The 20,033-nt window shown below is 45.2% G+C and overlaps 4 protein-coding genes across 4 annotated transcripts; 2 read left to right on the forward strand and 2 right to left on the reverse strand.

Moving 5' to 3' along the window:
• Positions 1-2,971: 2,971 nt before the first annotated feature.
• LOC105699020 (protein scabrous-like) lies at positions 2,972-7,289 on the forward strand. The gene is made up of 3 exons (XM_012423718.1): positions 2,972-3,198; positions 3,892-4,231; positions 5,991-7,289. Exons 1-3 carry the CDS (start codon positions 2,972-2,974, stop codon positions 7,287-7,289), a joined length of 1,866 nt encoding a protein of 621 aa, XP_012279141.1.
• Positions 7,290-7,733: 444 nt separating this feature from the next.
• Positions 7,734-9,677, reverse strand: LOC105699215 (zinc finger protein 37). The gene is made up of 3 exons (XM_012424046.1): positions 9,377-9,677; positions 9,121-9,285; positions 7,734-9,051 (listed from the first exon to the last, which is right to left on the reverse strand). The coding sequence occupies exons 1-3, from the start codon at positions 9,491-9,493 to the stop codon at positions 8,023-8,025; spliced, it is 1,311 nt and encodes a 436-aa protein (XP_012279469.1). The 5' UTR covers positions 9,494-9,677; the 3' UTR covers positions 7,734-8,022.
• A 255-nt stretch (positions 9,678-9,932) lies between these two features.
• Positions 9,933-12,699, forward strand: LOC105699216 (protein ABHD13). Its single transcript, XM_012424047.1, has 5 exons — positions 9,933-10,509; positions 10,592-10,823; positions 10,898-11,091; positions 11,178-11,338; positions 11,873-12,699. Exons 1-5 carry the CDS (start codon positions 10,344-10,346, stop codon positions 12,143-12,145), a joined length of 1,026 nt encoding a protein of 341 aa, XP_012279470.1. The 5' UTR covers positions 9,933-10,343; the 3' UTR covers positions 12,146-12,699.
• A 76-nt stretch (positions 12,700-12,775) lies between these two features.
• Positions 12,776-15,336, reverse strand: LOC105699214 (leucine-rich repeat neuronal protein 1-like). Its single transcript, XM_012424044.2, has 3 exons — positions 14,075-15,336; positions 13,469-13,659; positions 12,776-13,127 (listed from the first exon to the last, which is right to left on the reverse strand). Exons 1-3 carry the CDS (start codon positions 15,275-15,277, stop codon positions 12,857-12,859), a joined length of 1,665 nt encoding a protein of 554 aa, XP_012279467.1. The 5' UTR covers positions 15,278-15,336; the 3' UTR covers positions 12,776-12,856.
• Positions 15,337-20,033: the final 4,697 nt, after the last annotated feature.

Here is a 20,033-nt window from a genome sequence, read left to right on the forward strand (position 1 = left end):
CTTTCATATCACCTTAACACGTAGCGCGAGGTACAAATAAGCGCCTTAAATCCGTTCATCCATCGAATCTCTTGCTCTTCCGACTCTCTGATTGAAATTCTCCTTTTTCCCTGTTTACTTAGTCTTCGACTTCCAGGAAAGTCTTCGTTCTCCGTGTACGACATCGAAGGATATTTAAATATAACTTATACCGCGCGTGAAAAACCGTGCATCGTTGCAATGTAATTACGAGAACTTAAACGCTGTGTTACTTCCCCTATGCATAGACGCGATACTTAGGGATTTCTTGGAGGAGATTATTGTTTTCGAATAAATTATTAATACTATCGGCGGATACACTTTAGTACACCCATAAACCTAGGCGGATTGGCTTTGCAGGTAATCCGTGAAGAGTCCGTACCGTACACTGGGAGACATCAATGCCCTCCCATCCTGCACAGGCGATGCCGTATCTGCAGGGGAGGCATTCATGTCCGCCATTGTACACTGGGAGATATCAATGCCCTCCTATCCTGCACAGGCGATGCCGTATCTGCAGGGGAGGCATTCATGTCCGCCATTGTACCTTGAGACCTTCCTCGGAATACCGTGGCCATAGACATCCGTTAAGGGTCTTTTGACAAACTGCATCGGGGCGTTTAAGTACGCCTTAGGTATAAGACGGCCATTTAACAGTCCTCAAGAATCTGGTCCGCCCGCGGTTCCTTACAAATGTGAAAAATCCCCGAGACCCCGAAACCACAGCAGGCAAGGGCCGCCGTACATTCCAGGAGGAATTCCTTCTGCATTTTGAGAGCACCTTCAAGCCGATCCCGAGAAGCGCATTCGCGTCTTTAAGGTATCGGCTTGCTTGAACTGTAGGTCCGTACCCGAGTACCCTCTGCCATTGCAAATATTTCCTCGAAATTAAAAAGAAAAATATGTATATATAAGCTATTCTCCTTTTACGAATTTATCTTTACGAGTGGTGTCTATTAAAATTTTTAATTTAAATCGTGCTCCAGCACATTCTGTGTCTTTGCAAATATCTCCAAGAAATCAAGAAATATATATGGTAAGCAGTTCTCCATTTACGAATCTTCATCTCCGCGAGTTCTCTCGGAATTTTTAATTTAAATTATACGCGACAAACTACGAATTCTCATGAATGCCTTCCCTGCAGATACGACATCGCCTGTGCAGGGTGGGAGGGCATTGATGTCTCCCAGTGTACATATGCATTTAAGATATCGCCTGTATATATACATTATGAGTAGACGCAGTTTCTCTCGAGGGTGGAGATAATTTGGACACCCAGCAAGGGGTGGCAGTTGATTTTCGTTGAATTCGATTTTGAGAAATGCCGGCCGTGCCGGCCAGCTGGCGGCCGGCTGACTCGGGCCCTCTATCTCCGTTTGATCTCGCCTCTTCAGGGCTCTGCCGCTCGGTTGGGCACTTCGGCGACTTTGGGCACTTCGAGCACTTCGGGCCTCGTGTGCCGGCCGGCGGGCAGCCGGCCCAAATGGATTTCACCTCCGCCGTTTGTCGCGTGGCGAGCGCGCGACCGCTGCAGCTCGGGAATCCTCCCAAGGCGGTGTAAAAATAAAAAAACCGACTCCGTAACACTTGCACGCGATGCACGGGTAGAGCCAGGTGAACCCGGGATGTGCGGCTGCAGCTGCCCCCGAAGGACCGGCGCTCCGCGTCGCCCGTTTATCAACGTCCCGGGGTCGCATCTCTCCGACTACGATAGCGACCGGGTCCCTGATTTCCCTTAGTCCTCGGCGATCCAGTTTCGAATTTCCGGACATCCCGATATAAGGACACTTTCTCCTTAGGAAGGAATCGCGCTCGCCTCTTTCACCCCGCGGTGAAATCGCCGCCGACGGCGACGAGGGCCTGGCTGGGAAGCTAAGTCTTGCGAAGACAATGGTACAATTTTACGGCCCAATGGAGGTACAATTGGGTACAATTCCTCGCGTTTCTTGGCGCGTTCCGTTGAAGGACCTAACCGGGATTATCCTTTGCGATGAGTCGGCAGGTGTTTAACAGGACTCGATTCCGATGGCCGATCCTCACGTGCCGGACGAGGCGCACTCGAAACTTCACAGAAATTATGCGAAAATCTGCGGCCGTTCCGAATGAATTCCGTGTAATCCCTCATAATTATCATATCTTAAGTGGGAGTACATATGCATCCATGAAAGTTTGATAATAATTATTGATGGCGAGTCTTTTAAAAAGAAACGAAGGATAATGGAATATATCATTCAAGTCCCTGTAACCCTTCAATTGTTCTTTTTTCCTTTTTCTCACGGCGATTTCAAACTGAGTGGCAGCTGTGAAATATAAGTTTGTATTACAAAAGTAAACTAAATGTCATGCTTTCTATTTTTTTTTAACCCGGTTCATATATTTTAAATATTTTCTTCGATAATTTTTCATTAATTTTACCTATAATCATTCGGTTTGAAGGAGTGCGGCGCGGGAGCGTAGATAAATGATTACATTTTCAAGCTCCCCTTTTTCGAGCCCGGTTCATATATTTGAAATATTTTCCTCATTAAATTTTAATTAAGTCCACCGAGGATTTCGGTAACAGAGACTCGGGGCGAGAGAGGGAGTACGGCATGTGCTGGCCCGGCCTTCGAAACTCGGGGGGCCTGTAGGTGCGCTCGCCGGCATTTAGACGCAGGGTGGTGCGCGTGGGGGTACAATATACCTGACGGCCTGGTGTTAGCGAACACCTGCTCTCCGCACCGGGTACCCCGACCCTTTGTCCAACGTTAATATAAGAGCCGCACTTCGTTTTCCGTCCGGCAGTAAGCTTCCGATAGCTTAGGGACTCGCCTCGAAGGGAGAGACGCGAGTCTTCATGGTGCAGCTGCAGTAACATCCTGCAGTCCGAAGAGCGTAGTCCTCTTCACAAGGGTATTCCCGAGGAGTGCGTTGCTCGGTTGTTCCTCGACATCTTGGAGAGTCGTGGTCGAAGATGAGACCAAGGATGCTGCGAGTGGTGCTGGTGGTCATGCTCGTGGGGGTCGTGAACCATGCCACGTGCTCAGACCTCGACTCCGCCGTCAAGTTCCTCCAGGAGCAGGTAAACGCTCTCCTGGACCATCGGCAGGAGGATTACAACGCCCTGGAAGAAAGTCTCAAGAAAGCGATCGAAAAGAACACCGAGCTGATCGTGCTAAGAGAGGAAGTTAAACAGCTTAGGTACGTCTAGTGCCCCGGTTACGTTTAACTCCACCTACCCCATATAAAAGGGTGATCCTAAGGACCTGGTCGAACTTCCCAATATCTCAATTAAGTAATAAACAATTCAGGAAACATCTGTTCGATCCGACTCATCGGACTGAGCCTCGGGGATAAATACCGGCCGAGTGTCTCGCATCCACGCGCTTATATAATATATGTATTTGGCGCGAAACTCTGCCGAGTATTTCGGCTCCTCAAGGTGATATGAAAGTGGCGGCTCGTTTAAGGCAACGTTTCTCTCAACTGGATGCATTAAATCCTTTGAAATTTTACGAGGTGAACGTGGAGGCCCTAGCAAAGGTCCCGAGACCCATGAAATATCCCCTTTCTATTTTATTTCTTTTTTTTTTTTTATAAACATTCCTTTATTACAATGTAATACTGAAATTTCGCGGATGTCGGGACCTTCCTTAGAGTCTCCATAATCACGCGGTAAAGTTTAAATCGATTCGGTGGACCCAGTTCGAAGAAATGTTGTATAAACGATTGACTCCTCAAGCGGCACTATCGGTTAACCTTAAGCATGCGTTAATTAACATCAAATTGCATGACGCATTTGTCGTTAGAAGTCTCTAGTCGTAATCGGTATCCCATCGGCATCCGCGCACCTGCGGGTTCCCCTTTGATTAACTCTGCCGATTGTCCTCGCAGGAAGGAAGTGACCGCGCTGCGTGGCGGAAGCGGCAACGAAGCGAAGAACGAGCGGCTGAGGGTGCGGTGGCTCGGCAGCGCAGTTGCGGAATTGAGGAGCGAGGTCGCCGAGGTCCTGCGCGCGCGAAACGCCAGCGAGGAGCTGGCCGAGCGCGCGCGCATGCGCAGCGAGGTGGCCCTCCTGAAGGGCGACGTCGCCGAGATCGGGCGCAGCATCCGCGACCTTGGAGGACGGATGACGAAGATCGAGGCGGCCCTGGGGACGATCCGAGTGGACATCGCTGCCACGAAGGAGCGCTCGACCCAGCTGTCGCGCACCTGCGCCGACACGATCAGTCAGGTATGTCGACTCCACTTGAACCTGAAGAAGGGGGAACGTGACCTTAGATCCTCGACCTCGAGTCTTTAGATCTTCCACCTGGAAGAAAGAGTGCGATGAAAAGAAAGTTTATAGTACTCTCACCTTGTAATGACTCTCGGAAAGGAACGACTTCGGTGAGGATGGCGATACTCCCTAGGTCCTCGACCCTGATGAAAGGGGGCGATAGATGGAAAATTGACGGACTCTGACGTTTTAACGACACTCCCACCGACGAGTAACATTGAGGATGACGATGTTCCCTTGATCCTTGATCCTGAAGAAAAGACCCGATAGATGCAAAGGTGACATTACTCCCTCCCCTTAACTCCTCAGGTCATACAGACTTAGGTTTAGTTTTTACCGATCACTTGGTACGAGTCCTAAATGCGTACTTTATCAAATTTGTAATGTAAAGGATGATTTGAAATTAATTAAGCATTTAAATAGGACCTTTAGTATGCATACCAAATGATTGGTATAAAGTAAACTATAGGGATACCAGCCCATGAAGGGTATACATGTACCTCTAGGGTGTAAGGGTTAACAACGCTCCTGGAATCAAATGATGGCGATGAGGATGAAGAATCTTCAATCCTGCAGAATGGACAATCCTGAAGAATCCTTGAATCTTGAAATCCTCACTCCTAAAGAATCTCCGCTCCTGAAGAAAAGCTCAAATGGACAGAAAATTAGTGGTACCCTCATCCCTTAATACCGAGAGAGGTTTGGACGACGACGAGGTTGACGATGACGATCCTCCCCGTTTTGGTTGACGCCAACGATATTTACATGCGCGGCCGGGTGCACCTGCGGTCAGCCAGCAGCCGGCACGCGAGGTTCCATTTCTCGTTTTGGAGGCCGGCAGCTGCGGCGACCGGTGCCCCCTCCGTGCCCTGCGCGTTCCATTCCGAGGGCATGCGGCCCCTTTTTCTTTCCATTGCGGATGCAGGGGGCGGCTGCGTGTTACCTCACACAGGACTCGCTCCCGGCGCACCTGGCGTTCCCCTGGCCCGGGCATCACCTGGCCCTGAAGTGCAACCACCGAATGATCGATATTAACCCGCTGGGCCCGCTAGAAGTGACCCGAAATTCGAGTCACGCGGAATTTCCTTTTTCGCGTCATTCGTACCGGTGAGACGAGTCGCGCGACAGGTGCGCCAGGACTCGCGGTCCCGGAGAAACGCCCGGTAGATCTTCGTTCCATAAAATTGTACCAGTTTAAATTCGACATGGTGAAACCTTTCTGGTACACTCCTGCCTTTTCCATTGCATTGGGAACGCAGGAGCGGACGGGTGTTACCTCACGCACGGGAGCCGTTCCTTCGGTCACTCTCGTTCCTGGCGCACCTGGCCATCACCTGGCCCGGGATGCACTCACCGGATAATCGATATTAAGCATCGCTCGCCAATAGATCGATGTAGGCAGATCGCGTGGCGACAGCCGAGCCCTGTCGTAACTCGAGGAGAGGCGAGCGCCCTCGGAATTCGGAGTTCTTCGGAGTATCGGCTTGCGACTCCGTCTACATAGCCGGGGAATACACGGTGCCCCCTTTTTAATTCGACCACGTTGACCTCTTTCCTTTGCGATATTCCAAGCCTTTACGAAGTACGAGCACTCGTGTGCCGACGATTTTCCAGATCCTCTAGAATCCGCGGTCGACAGTCTCTCCCTCTAATTATTAAATATAAGTTGTAGGAGAAAGCCGCGCCGATATTGACCGAGGTCTTTTCGTTGCAGCTCAGCGCGGTGCAGATGGAGATGAAGTCCCTGAAGTGCGAGCCAGCCATGGACCAGAAGAGCCACCAGTTGTCCCGGAACGAAGTCCGCAACGAGATGAAAAGGGAGCATTACAGACGCCACTTGAGGAGGAGCTACCTGAGGTCTTCCCAAAGTCGGCGCATAGAAGAGCGCCTAGGTCATCTTGAGCGCAAAATAGCGATAGTTGCTCGAAAGCGAGCAGTAGTGGAGAAGCGAGTGGTCTACGAGAACCAGGAAGACTTGACTGCCCGAGTGTCCACCCTGGAGAGCAGACAGCACGACCTCTCCCGACAGCTCTTCAACGTGACCAGAGAAGTCTCCGCGATGGTCAAGCTAGGGGACTCGATGGTGCAGCTCTTCGAGTCCGTGCAGGCGCTGGAAGACAAGGTAGACTCGGGTCAGTCGGGCACGAAGAAGGAGATCTCGCGACTGGACATCAACGCCGCCAGGAAGGCAGCCGAATTGTCCTTGACCAGAGAAGAGTTGAACAACCTGAGACGTACGGTACAGGCGCTGAGCGTAAGCGCCTCGAAGCTGCAGGAGAAGAGCGACCAGCAACAGGATCTTATCGCTGGTTTGAACTCCACGATGCTGAAGCTGGACCTTTCCAAGTCCCTCGACAAGGCGACGAATATCACGCACGAGCTGGAACACGTGGAAGATCAGTACAGGCTGATGGTAGACGCTCTTCCAGGCAACTGCGAGGAGAGGGACGGACTCACTCTTTTAGCACCTGGTCCCGGAGCACCTCTGATGGTGTCTTGCCATGAAGGGTGGATCGTCGTGGCGAGGCGCATCGACGGCATGGTGGATTTTGATCGAAGCTGGAACGATTACGCGTCTGGATTCGGGTCCCCGGTGAACGAGTTCTGGGTGGGCAACGAGGCTTTGCACAGACTCACCAGAGACAACTGTACCAGGCTCAGGATCGACTTGATGGACATCTACGGGACTCGCTGGAGGGCGGATTACGAGCACTTTAACGTGGACTCTGAAGAGGAAGGGTACAGGCTTAGGGTCTCTGGGTTTAGTGGGAACGCTACCGATGCGCTTTCCTACCAGAATGGAATGGCGTTCAGTGCCAAGGACCGGGACATGGACATCAGCTCCACAGATTGTGCCGCGAATTACCATGGGGGTTGGTGGTTCAGCCATTGCCAGCACGCGAACTTGAATGGGAGGTACTCCTTGGGCTTGTCCTGGTTCAAGTCGAGCACCAACGAGTGGATGGCCGTGGCGTCCTCGGAGATGTCTCTGCAACGGAAACATGATTGCTGAAATTTAAGCCCGCCGAGTTATCTCTGACCAGAATGGAGCTAAATATCTGAGATACATGGGACAGGCACTGAGCGTAGGCGTTTTGGAGCTGCAGAAGAAGCCATTGACGCACTTTCTTACTTGAACGGCATGGCGGTCAGCTCCAAGAATGAGAAGATAGACATCAGCTTCAAGGATCAGAACATGGACATCAGCTTCTGGGATTGTGCTGCGGTTGGGCCTCTTCAAGTTCCTCGACAAGGCGACCGATACGAGCTGGAACACGTGGAAGATCAGTAACGGAAACACGATTGCTGAACACGGAGAGTCCAACGCTTGGAAAGTAGCGGGCACCGCGACTTCCTAATACTCAACGACACACCAAAGACTTAATGCTAGGCGCAAACCTTATGTAAATATAGTGTACATTGACGACTACATGATAATATAATTTTCCATTTTTATTAATTAAAGTTTCCCCGAAGAGACTGTGGCGAGTTGCTATTTAACAGAGGTGCGCTCTCGGATTTCAGCCGAAGTTTGAGAACAATTACGGAAAGTGCACCTTATAGACCTTGCAAAAGGTTACTCGATTGCATTCAGTACACGACGCTGTTTGCACAGAAAGTACAAAGAAACTGCCTACAAAGATAGTTTCTGATTAAGACTATGGTCAATAAATAAATAAATACAGCTAGGAAGGATTGTTTCGTTTCTTTCGCCTTGGTAACGGAAGCGGATCTTAGAAGCGTCCTCACTCAATTTTCGCGTTGTTAGCCGTACCATTGACGTACTGCAATTTGCATTTCTTTTCGTGCACGAATAAGCTTCCAGAATTTCCGTAGGCTAGGCCGCATATCCTGCATGCAAATGGCCTTTCCCCGGTGTGAGTAAACGTATGTTCCTTCAAGTATTTAAGACGTCTAAAGGATTTACCGCACGTTTCGCAGTGATAATTCGCCTCACCGGTGTGAATCCTTAAATGATACTTTAAGCCATTACTAGATGCGAACGCAGCACTGCATATGTGACAGACGAAGTGTTTGTCTCCGGTGTGAGTCCTTTCGTGTCTTATCTTATAGCTAGGTATCGTGAAGCCCTTGTTACAGTATTTACAAGTGTAGGGTTTGGATCCTGTGTGAGATTTCAAATGAAATCGTAGTCCAGATTTGGAAACAAATGTCCTACTGCAGATGTCGCAGAGATATTGCTTCTCCGTGTTGATCGGAGGACCTTTTCCATGAACTCGTAAATGAAAATTTAATTTGACTTGTTCCTTAAAAGGCATATCACACACGTCACATTTGAAAATCACGGAATCACTGTGTTTCTTATTATGATTTGCGAGCTTATCGTTGGAGTTAAAAGTCTTGTCGCACCCATAACACTTGAAGGGACCATTGTTTAAGTGAGTTTCAGAATGCTTGACCAATGCTTTCTTCGATAGGTAGACCTTCTGACACATATGACATACGAAAGATTTCTTCTGCTTTGCAGTACTCCATCCCTTCCGAATGGCTTGTTTCTTAGGTTTTGTTTGTTTTGTTTCTTCAGGCTCTTCTTCCAAATTCCAATCGTTATTCCTTAAATCCCAATTATTGCCATTTGTTGAACAGTTAGTTGTGGTAGTTATATGACAAACTTCAGGCTTAATTACATTCTTATTCACTCCATCGATAGAAGTCGAAGAGGCTTGTTTAACAACTTTCTTCCTTTTTTTAATAAGGGAACGTCTTTTCGAAGCGATTAGGCTTGGCTTATCCTCAGTTTGTACACCGGTACTCTAAAAGTAATTACAGTATTAGGGCTCACTATTCATTTACTCATTCAGAAAAACTTTCTTACAATATACCTGAACAGTTTGAGTTCTATCAATTTCTTTTTCGACTGGATGTTCATAATACTCCCTCAGTTTTAAGTCTGACAGTTTACATTGCTCTCTGAACTCTCTGATCATAGTGACTCTGCCTTTGCATTCGATGCATATAAATTTTGGCAAGCAATCGTTTTCTACCAACTACAACATGAAATAAATTGAAATCGTTAGTACACAATTTTATAGAGAATCGATACTGCTATAAGAAATATATGAAAATACATTTACTGACCTCAATGGCACAGCAGTCCTTAATTTGTAATAGAAATAATGTTGAGTCTTCGTCCTTGCCAAAAATGTGTATCATATTCTCTTGAGCTCGAAGGCATAATCTACACACCTTCTCCATAATATTTAAGATTGATTAATCAATTCCATGCATTTAATTAATCTGATACTCAAGTATATTCTTAAAGCAAAGTTAGCGCCATGAATTTATCTCTAACTCATATTATAATAATGAATTACGATAGATTCCAGCTGTCATAACAACTGATAACAACTTTGTAATTTTTCGTAGACAATTTCGTACTTTTTTAATATTATTTCCAGTTGTTTGGAGGAGCTTCGATCGCACAGCCACTTTCTTTCTTTCGCAACCACCAGATGTCGCCAAAACACAAAAGCGCACTTTACCAGAGATCTGCGTGTACATACATACATACATGCATACATGTATAATACATATACAGTTTATCCAAATGCTATATCGCGAATCTTAGTTTCTTCTACCTAGTTGCGTTCTAGGATACATTTTATATTCATGGACTATTGAATTCTTAGATTCAAAATGAACGTAGTGATACTGTGAGGTTAGGAAGTCAAAACATTCGATGACATTGACCGGGGAGCAATTTGTGCTGATATCGATGACGTTTCGATATAGCCACTATCTAATGATGGTAAAATGAATAAGATAAGTAAATAGTCAATCGAAAACTATAGTAACGCTGTTAAGATGTAATAGTTACAGATCAGAAGAGATCTAGAAAGGAATCAGTGCTCTGATTAATCAATTTTATGACTGAGCATGGTATATAATCTGAAGAGGAGGAAAGTGAATACTCGTGCGTGCATGTGCTCCAAAAGAGGCGACATTAAATATCTACATTCAATGACTTGACAATGTATATAATTAGCGTAATCGAATAGTCAATGTGAACACGTTGTTGGAAATAATTATCAGCAGTCGATTCAGAATGTCTTTCAAAACGCGTGTGTCACGCTGTTGTCCGGTTAGATTTGTTGGGAGAATCATCTCGAAATGCTGGGCATCCTGCGGAGCCTTTGCATTCATTTGTTTTATATTGTATTGGCTGTATGGCGGCATCTTCTTGTTCTTCCTGCTATGCTTTGCCACAACAGGTATGTAAGTTGTATCAATACCATATCGAAGCATATTATATACCTCGTTAAAGTTTGTCAGATCTAAAAAGAATTTACGCAGGTGTATTGTACCGGATGGAAGACCTGTTACTTTATCATCCCGAGTTACCATCCCATTCACGCGTTTATGTTCCTGCACCATCTATGTTCAACTTGCCTTATCAGAGTGTTTACACCAGAACTGTAGATGGAACGATGTTACACATGTTCTTCATATCACAGCCAGATGACAAAGCGAAGGATGTACCCACGGTGCTCTTTCTTCACGGTAATGCTGGAAACATGGGCCACAGGTACAAAACCATCTTTTAGACAACTGTTAAGGCTTCTCAAATTATTAAATTAAAGTAAAATGTTTCATTAACAGGCTTCAGAATGTTTCTGGACTGTACCACAACATACAGTGCAACGTCCTAATGTTGGAATATAGAGGATATGGTCTTTCACAAGGCACTCCGTCCGAAGAAGGTCTATACATGGATGCTAGAGCTGGCTTAGACTATTTAAGCTCACGGAATGACATCAATCATAACGAAATTATAGTCTTTGGCAGATCCTTAGGTAACCTACTGTTTCTCATGGCAAGGTCTTATAAGCTGGACTCGTCAGAGAGAAACAATCAACTTGATTAGCATATAATTTCTCAGGAGGAGCAGTGGCCATTGACCTGGCTACAAGACCGGAGAATTCTCACAGAATTTGGTGCCTTATTCTGGAAAACACGTTTACTAGCATTCCAGACATGGCAGCCCTCTTAACCAGTTCGAAGTTGTTGCAGTACGTTCCACTTCTTCTGTACAAGAACAAGGTACAACTTTATCAATTCCTATTGGTTTGGGACATCCGCAATGTAAAAATCACCACATGCATTTCTGAAAGGGATGAGTAACATTAATTGCATTTAAAATTGAATGACATATTTAATTCTAAATTACATTTGAATTATGCAATTTAAAAAATGTCGTTTCTAATATATAATTAATTTGATATGGATAATCAATGACATTTAATTTGCAACTGAAAGGAAATTAATTATTAATTATGTACCGAACATGCTATTGGTTAGAATTTAATTTTCAATTACTTTTTCATTAGTATTTAAGGAGATTATTTCTGGTTTAATTAAAGAAAGATACATAAATAATGATCTTAGATTACAAATTTATAATGTACTTGGTCATTTAATTCCAGCTAATTTCGACATAAAAGTAATCGATCATGACTGTCCCGAATCAATTACAAATTAAAAATGTAACCGATTTTCCATCAATTATATATGAAAAAGGTAATCAATAATTAAATCAATATTACAGTTGTGCCATTTCCTGACTTCTGGTTTCAGTACATGTCATTGCTGAAGATATCTTCGGTGAGTGTGCCAACGCTGTTCGTGTCTGGCCTAGGAGATGCGTTGGTGCCGCCACGCATGATGACGGAGCTCTATAAACGCTGCAACAGTTCTTGCAAGAGGATGCTCCCCATCCCGGGGGGCACGCACAACGAGACCTGGAACCAGTCCGGGTATTACAAATCCATCTGCGACTTCCTCGCAGAACTGAGGCAGAGTCCGCCCTTGCGAGTGCCGCCTAGTCATTGGCAAATAAACGAGATCTAAACGGCTCCGGAAACTCTGAATTTACGTCCAAAGACCAGTGCGTCGCGCCAGGAGCACGCTAAGGAACTCTATCGACTTGATACATTTCGCATTACGCATTATGAAGTACCTGGTGCAGTGGTAATAAGATTCCCCGACTGCATCCAGGTGTTTCGACCAAATAGGTATCGGCACCTATCCACTGTTACTCCGCAACGTGACGTCGCCATTTAGCACAATGTACATAGCGATTCTGTGATGCTAACCGATCAACGTTGATTTAGGAATTTGTAATAAATATCTAGGCCATTTAGGGAAAAAAAAAGTCATCCTTCGGATTAATGCGACCAGCGACTCGTTGCCTCAACTCTGAAACAAGTTTTGATATTTTCTTATCGGAGGGAAACAGGAACCTTGTCGAACCTGACCAGTGAATTCCCTCCCAGGGATCGAGATTTTCCACTTCGTACCTAAGCAACAATCGCGAGGCTTTAACGTGACGATTTTTATGACGACGAAATGTTAAGTCAAGTACTAGAACTTAAGAAAATAAAGAGGGAAGGTGTTTGTTCCTATTTTCAACGCTTCTGCCTATGTTGCTAATAAAATGTGCCGCGGGAAACTGCGGTGTGGTTTATCGACGAGCGGTCGTTAAATATAAATGTTTATTAGAAAAATACTGCGAGGGGGGGTGTATGTCAGTTTTGTAAGGCGATTCACGAGGAAATGATCTTAAAATCTCCGGTTTTGTCGGGACCGCTTTTTGGCCTTCCATTTTGCGAGCACAATTCCTACGATGACTAGCAATGAGAGGAGCACGGTTGCTCCGATTAACACGATTATCATCCCGGTGCTTCCCTTGATGTTGATCTTCGTCTCCTCAGGAACATCCTGGACCGCTCTTTCCAACAATGGAGCCGACTTGTCCCCGCAAAGGACTCGTCCTGGCCATTTGTACCAATGCACCATTCTCTTGTTTCTTAGGCTTGCAGGTGATGCGCACCTTTGTGTCAAATAGGAAATAGAGAAAAGAAACCGTGTCAGCATTATTATTAAATCATATTTTAAGGCGATGTGAGAGTGGCGTGAAAGAGTTCTCGTTCATGAAACTCTTCTCGAAACTGGGTGTACCGAATCGATTTAAACTTGTACAATATAAATATGGAGGGTATAAAGAAGGTCCTAAAACTCACGGGATTTAATTTTTGATTCATTTGTTCGTGGATATTGTTTAAATTTGTTATGAATATTTATATTTCATTAGGGTAAGGACCTTCCTTATAGCGTCCACATTCACGTTGTAAAGTTTGAAACGATTCGGCACACAGGGTCCAAAATGCTCACCTGAGGTCGACCAACAATCCCTGATGAGTGGAATATAGCAGGGGCACGAAAGTGTCCACCATCCACTGCAAAGTGCAATTGCAAAAGAAGGGATTCCCCTGGATATCAATTCCGAACTTTTCCACGTGTTTACTTTCAAGGTTGAAAAGCTTCGGATGCACTTGCGAGAGATTGTTGTAACTGAGGTTCATCTACATTTGAAAAAAGAATCATCAACACGTCATTATTATTTTTATAATATTTCGAAGACATTTGAATACAAGTGTATACTAAAACCGGAAACAGCGGCGCTCGAAATAAAAACGTATATATATACTACGTTTCGAAGAATATTTCTACGTGAGGATTCGTAGAAAAGTAATGAATGTTTGTACGACGAGAAGACATTTCCCTTAAAATGCGGCATTGTGTAAAAAATGATCTAACATCCTGAAGCCAACTGCACACCTCGATTTCGAAATATTGTATCTCGAAAAATCATCGACCGTATGCGTAATATATATTTCAAACGGATATTTTTAATATTCTACATACATTCGAGAAATACATACGCTGTATTCAAAAGGTAATTACTATTTATACAGTGGCAAAAGTAACTGCACTTACATAACAAACGTCGAAGGACTCGAAAGCGTCCTCGTGGATGAAGCTCAGCCTCCCATTGCCAGAGATCACAAGATCAATACATCCTTCAGGATCCCAGCTGCTAATCTTGGAGAGATCATAAGCATCGATCGCCTCCAAAAGAGGTAGCCTACTGGCGACGAGCTTTTTTAACCGAATTTCTTCCTTGAAGAACAACTTTTTAATGGGATTCCCACTGATGAGGAGATCCCTCAGTCGAGGGAGACGATCCGCCCTGAAGGACTCCGGTATCCTGGTAATACTGTTATCAGAGACATCCAGAGTCTCCAAATTATCAAGGGAGTAACTCGGGAAATCGGTCAGTCTATTCCCACTAACATTAAGGGATGTCAATCCCTGAACCGAGTCCTCGATGACGTTAAAATCGCTGACATTGTTAAACGCGATATCAAGGACTTGGATGAAGGATAAATTACGCGGACCCTCCTCGATAAGATTGTAGCCCGCGTTTAGCCGCGTCAATGTAACTGGAAGCTCGGACCATAACAATCTCGTGATATTGTTGTTACTGATATTTAACGAAACCAATTGTTCCAGATCAAGCAAGCAGCCTTCCTCCACTTCACGGATGCGATTAAAAGAAAGATCCAGGTGCGTTATCCTGGGAGTCGACTCGAAGGAGCTCGCAGACAACGTCTTCAGGTTGTTGTAAGAGAGGTCCAGACGAAGAAGTCCAGAGAACACTTCCTCGGAACTCCATTCGAAGGACTCGAGGAGATTACCATGTAAGTTAAGGTCGGTCAGGCCAGGATTTCCTTGGAACCAAGTGGGGTCAAGAGATTTTAATTGGTTACCAGATAAGTCAAGGATCTGCAGACTCGGCAGACCCTGGAAGGCACGTGGATCGACTCCACGGAGGAGATTTGACGATAAGTCCAACTTCGTCAGGTTCTTCAGCTCCCCGAAGACGTCTTTCGGTAGCCAGGCCATCTCGTTGCTGGAGAGCTGCAACTGGACCACATCTCGAAGACCATCGAGTTGAAGAGTGGATCCTCCCTCGCGAAGTTTGCCTCCACAGTCGACGATTCTCCTCTTCAAGGTGAAGGCACCACCGAATCCGGTACAGGAACACGTTTCACAGGTCCAGGAGTCTGTACCCGGCAGGAGGACCAGCAACGCCAGCGCAGATGACATGAGATGTGTTCCTGAAGAGATCCGGTCCATGCTGACGTATGTGGTCGACGGCGCGAATGCTGAGCACGAGCCGAGCTATGTCGAATGCTCGATGAGTAATCTGCACCGGCGTTCAAACCTGGCTGCCGATGATATCATATCGGAGATAACGATACTTGATGATGTTGCTCCGATAAGTGGAATCAACGCCGAGCGCCAATGAGGAAGCTACCTTGAAGGCACAAGTGTTACCTGGCGGGACTTTGGAAACACAGATGTCGAGGAAATGCTGTTTCTTTCGGGTCGAGATCGGGATTCTTGAAGAAGATTCCGAAGGAATTAAGGGAGCTTTATATGGATTAAGGACTTGAGAAGGTGGCAGAGAAGTCAAAAGAAGTCGTGGATTGGTCTCGCCGACACTTTTTGACGATTGCCCGAATTGTAAGGATTCAAATCTCCAGAGTGAGACCTTAGTGTCACCCGTGAAGAGATACTTTTGAAGGCACAAGAAGTTTTGACAAGACAGGTGTCAAAGAAATATTAATTCCATGTCAAAATGGGGATTCTTGAAGGAAATGTCGAAGAAACGAAGAAACCTTCACATGGAAGAGCGACCCGAGGGGATATCGGAGAAGTCGAAGTACTCGTGAACTGGTCTCGCCGACATTCTTTGACGATTGGCCAAATCGTAAGAACTCTGGCCCCCGGAATGACACCTTGGCGGTGTCATCCTTGAAGAGACGCTCTCCAATATGGCAGACAGTCTTTTGCTGCACTCCTTAGCTTCTTTCAGCTCTTCAGAAGTTAAATAACAGAGACGAGAGTCGCCGGATATCCTGGCTCTTCCTTCAGAGATCTCGAAGGACGAGGCGGGTGATTTGAGTCCTCGCCTCCTCCCGGAGCTGAAATCTCCTGCCTCGAAGAAGATCTTGCCGAGGCCATAATCGGTGCTCACACTATCACTGGAATCTCGACTTCTGTCCGTACGACCGGAGTTGTTCTTCAGCGGGACTCCTAATACTCTCTTGGTCTCTTTTTCAGCCCCACGAACCTCCAAGGTGTTCTCCAAAGCCTCCAAGGGACGATTCCCCATGTCTTCTGCATCTATGACCTTATCAGTGAGAAAGACTATAGGTTGCGAGACGTCCATCGAGCTCTCATCTCCGTTGCTGGTCTCTTCCCTAACGATCGTCAGGTACTCTTCTCTGTCCTCGTTGAAGATGCCTCGAGGATCCCTATCTGTAATTCCTTTATCAATAACCAGCTCTTTTCTCCCACAGGTGCAGTCATCGCTCGAATGCAGATCTCTTCCTAGGTGCATCTTCCTCTCTTCGGCATCAAACGGGGAATACTTCCTCTCAATGGCCTCGATGGATGTCTCACCCTCCTGCGAGAGAAAATAACCGCTGTTCAAACTATGGTCGTACCAAGTCCCATTACTAGAAGAATTCCCACTAAAGATGCTGCGCGAAGTCTCCGTCGAACTCCTCGAAGTACTCCCCAAGGATCCTTCCATGGGAAACGTCTTGCCCTCCTTCTCTTCAGGAACCTCCACGTCTTCTCGAACTACCTCCAAGCTGCTCTTGTTGCAGGTAACCCCTATATCGTCATAGAAAATGCACTGGCCAGTGTCCAGCATGAACTTTTCAACCGCAGGATTAATCCTATTCCTGTAATCGATAGCACCATCGAATGACGAACCATAAGCACTGCCAATGATCGCTCTGGAGCCTCGGTAACTCTCGGAGCCTTCCCTAAAACCATTTGCATATTTCCCCGGGTCGTTGGAGAATCGATGGAGATCTCCCTGTAGCTGATTCTTCAGCTCGAAGCGCTCTTCAGCAACGACGTCGCACCTTTCGAACATCGACGAAAGGGATGAAACTTCTCCATTAGTGAGTACACTTGCATTGGTCTCGAGGTTCGTTGATAAAAAGTCCTCCCTTCTTTCAGCTTCCGACATCCTGGACCTTCCGGAGGTCTCGCCAGAGTAACGCCGTTCGCCAGAATCGCTCAAGGTCGAGATGCACTGTTTCCCGGGATTTGAAATTTCCCCTCGACGTTCACGGACGTACTTTGTAGGGTCGTCTGCAAATCGACAGAGGTCCTCTGATCTTGGTGTCCTGGGGTTTCCTCGATTGCGCTTTGCAGACTTGGGTCTAGACCTCGTCGAGACGTTCGCCAAGAAGGTCGTCCTGGTTTTGGACCTCGGGGCCGGCGAGCCGACCAAGGTCAGGTTCAAGATGGCCTCTTCGGCGTCTTCGATCGGTCTCTTCGGCATCGTTGATCTTCCGTTGGGAACTCTTTTACTACACATTATCCTTGGTGACGTCGACATTGACGCTTGCGATGACAACTTAGTCGACATGTCCTCTTGCGTTAATTATTTTCTTGTGGGAGATCTTCAGGTACCTTTGCGCCCGGCGAGGCTTAGCAACCTGACGACAATGCGTTCTGTATAGATTATGCTATGACACATTGTGTATACCTCTCTGTTTCCAACTCGGCTGCAATGAGCATTGTTGATCTCCATGACAACCCTGAAGAAGGGTGCCGAACACATCGTGCACCCTTCAGGGTCGGTTCCCAGGACGATTCTTCGATCGCCAGTCCCATATTCGCCCCGAGATCGCACATTGGGGAGTGATTCTATAAAATAAATCATTTATTTACTAAAATAATAGTACATTATCTTCTAACACACTCTAAGCGCTAACGGTTTCCTTTTAGCGAATGGAAGAAGAAATAATAGTACTCCGATTTTCTGCCGTACATTATATGCCATTAATATGTACGGTACGTTTCATCACTTGTACCTGGATAATAACGCAATATAAGAAACATCTGCGAGGGAACTTTTCCTTCCGACCTGATTACAACAGGACACTCGTGCTACGTAATCACTGTCACTTTTGACAGCGATCAATTTATACAACCATTCCATACAGGTTCTAAAAACCTCCATATACTACACATACGCAACTAAAAGCGAACATTCGGCAGGAAAAGTTCGCGGTAAGCGAAAGTACGTAATCATTGTAAAATATAATTAATTACCTACGACGCGTCTGTCGTTGCGCAACATCGATAGAATTCCATCTGTTATCATCTATGGTACAAATATCATTTAGTTAAGTACCTCGGTAAAGGACTCGTTAGATTAAAGTATTTAGTGCCTCTAAAGTGAGCTCTGTACTAGACGGGATAGTATGACACTTAAAAATCAATTGTCCATCGAGTTGTTCGGAACAGCTATTGTCCGCGGCTTAATTCTTAATTACACATATTTCCATGCCAAAGCATTGTTATGATAATTCATCGCTCGGAGGAAAATATTCCTGACAAAGTGTTCACCGGATACGTGTCGTCTCATTACGACGTAATGTCTAATATCTGATAGGAGGGACTGCAATATACGGCCTATAAGAAAAATCATTGTAAATGTACGTGTCGAAATTCTTGATAAGTAGGAAAACAGCTGATTCGGGATTTAATAAAATGCCGGAAGATAAAGAGACGTCGAACCCCTCTGGTCTATTTACGTATCTTTATGCAGACCTGGCCCCAGTCTCCAAATGGGTGATAAGATTATTCTCTTCGTTTGTCATCTTTTCCCGTCAATAGACGTTTATCGATAATCGGCGTAAGTCAGAAGAACTCGTGCAGTCGATCGATTGGCTTAAGGCTGTGATTAAGGTGATATGAAAGGGTCATTCTATATACATATATATAAAACGTCAAAATATTATTAAACTTTTCTCCAAACTGGGTGCACCGAATCATATGAAACTTCAGCACGTGATTATGAAGGCTCTAAGGACGAACGCGATTCTCGTAAAATTTCATTTTTCTCAAAAAGAAATGTAATCTTGGTTCTAGTCTAGGCTAAATATAAACAAATTTTTTTTTGGAAAATTCAAATTCGGCGCACCCAGTTTTAATAAAAGTTATATACTAATATTTTCACGTTTTGATATATAGAACGATCCTTTCGTATCACCTTAAAAAGATAAAAATTTCTTCCTAGAGGACGGTCAGTGATCCCCAGCCAGGCCTGCCTGTGTCCGTTCTAAATAAATAACATGTACATATAACTATCACAATATATATATGTTTATATATTATATATAATTATAACGCTTCTCCGTGTAAATAAAATATTCAACTCGTTCCTTTTTTACATAATTTCTTACTCTCTTTCTTTCTCTCTCTGTCTCGGCTAGCGATAGCGATAAAAGTACAGATATATGATATATATATATCTCGGCTATTCTCCAGATAGTTTCTTCCGAGGGGGTATTCCCTCAGGAAATCATGGATTTTAACGTTTCTCAGATAGACAATGTGATAGAAAATTTACATAAAATTTGCCTCATGAAAGATCATGAAACGAGTTACGAGGGTGTTGCTTATGAGTTCACATTTCATATCTGCGATACACAATGACGAACCAAAAATATTTAAATGTGATACAAAGTTGAGTACATGCAATGTCTCAATGTTTGTACACATGTGTACAGCTAAATTTATCTCACGCATTGCCGATAAACAATTGAAGCGTCTGTAGCTCATATTTGAGCCATGGCGTGATAAATTGACCGCAAATTTTTGTTCCAATTTATTGTGTAATGTGCGTACATATATTCCAGGCATTTCATGCGGCAAATGGTCTGCAAATTGTTAGCAAATCGATTTTCCTCATCATATGGTAATGACGAATTTCTATCGGGATTGAAATCATGTGGAAATGATTTGGAAATCGCAAGCAGAAACCACTGAAAATCGTTCGAAATCAATGGAAATGCTG

Source organism: Orussus abietinus, unplaced genomic scaffold, assembly GCF_000612105.2.
Source record: "Orussus abietinus isolate OABI.00-Male unplaced genomic scaffold, Oabi_2.0 scaffold3, whole genome shotgun sequence".
Classification (NCBI taxonomy): Eukaryota; Metazoa; Arthropoda; class Insecta; order Hymenoptera; family Orussidae; genus Orussus; species Orussus abietinus.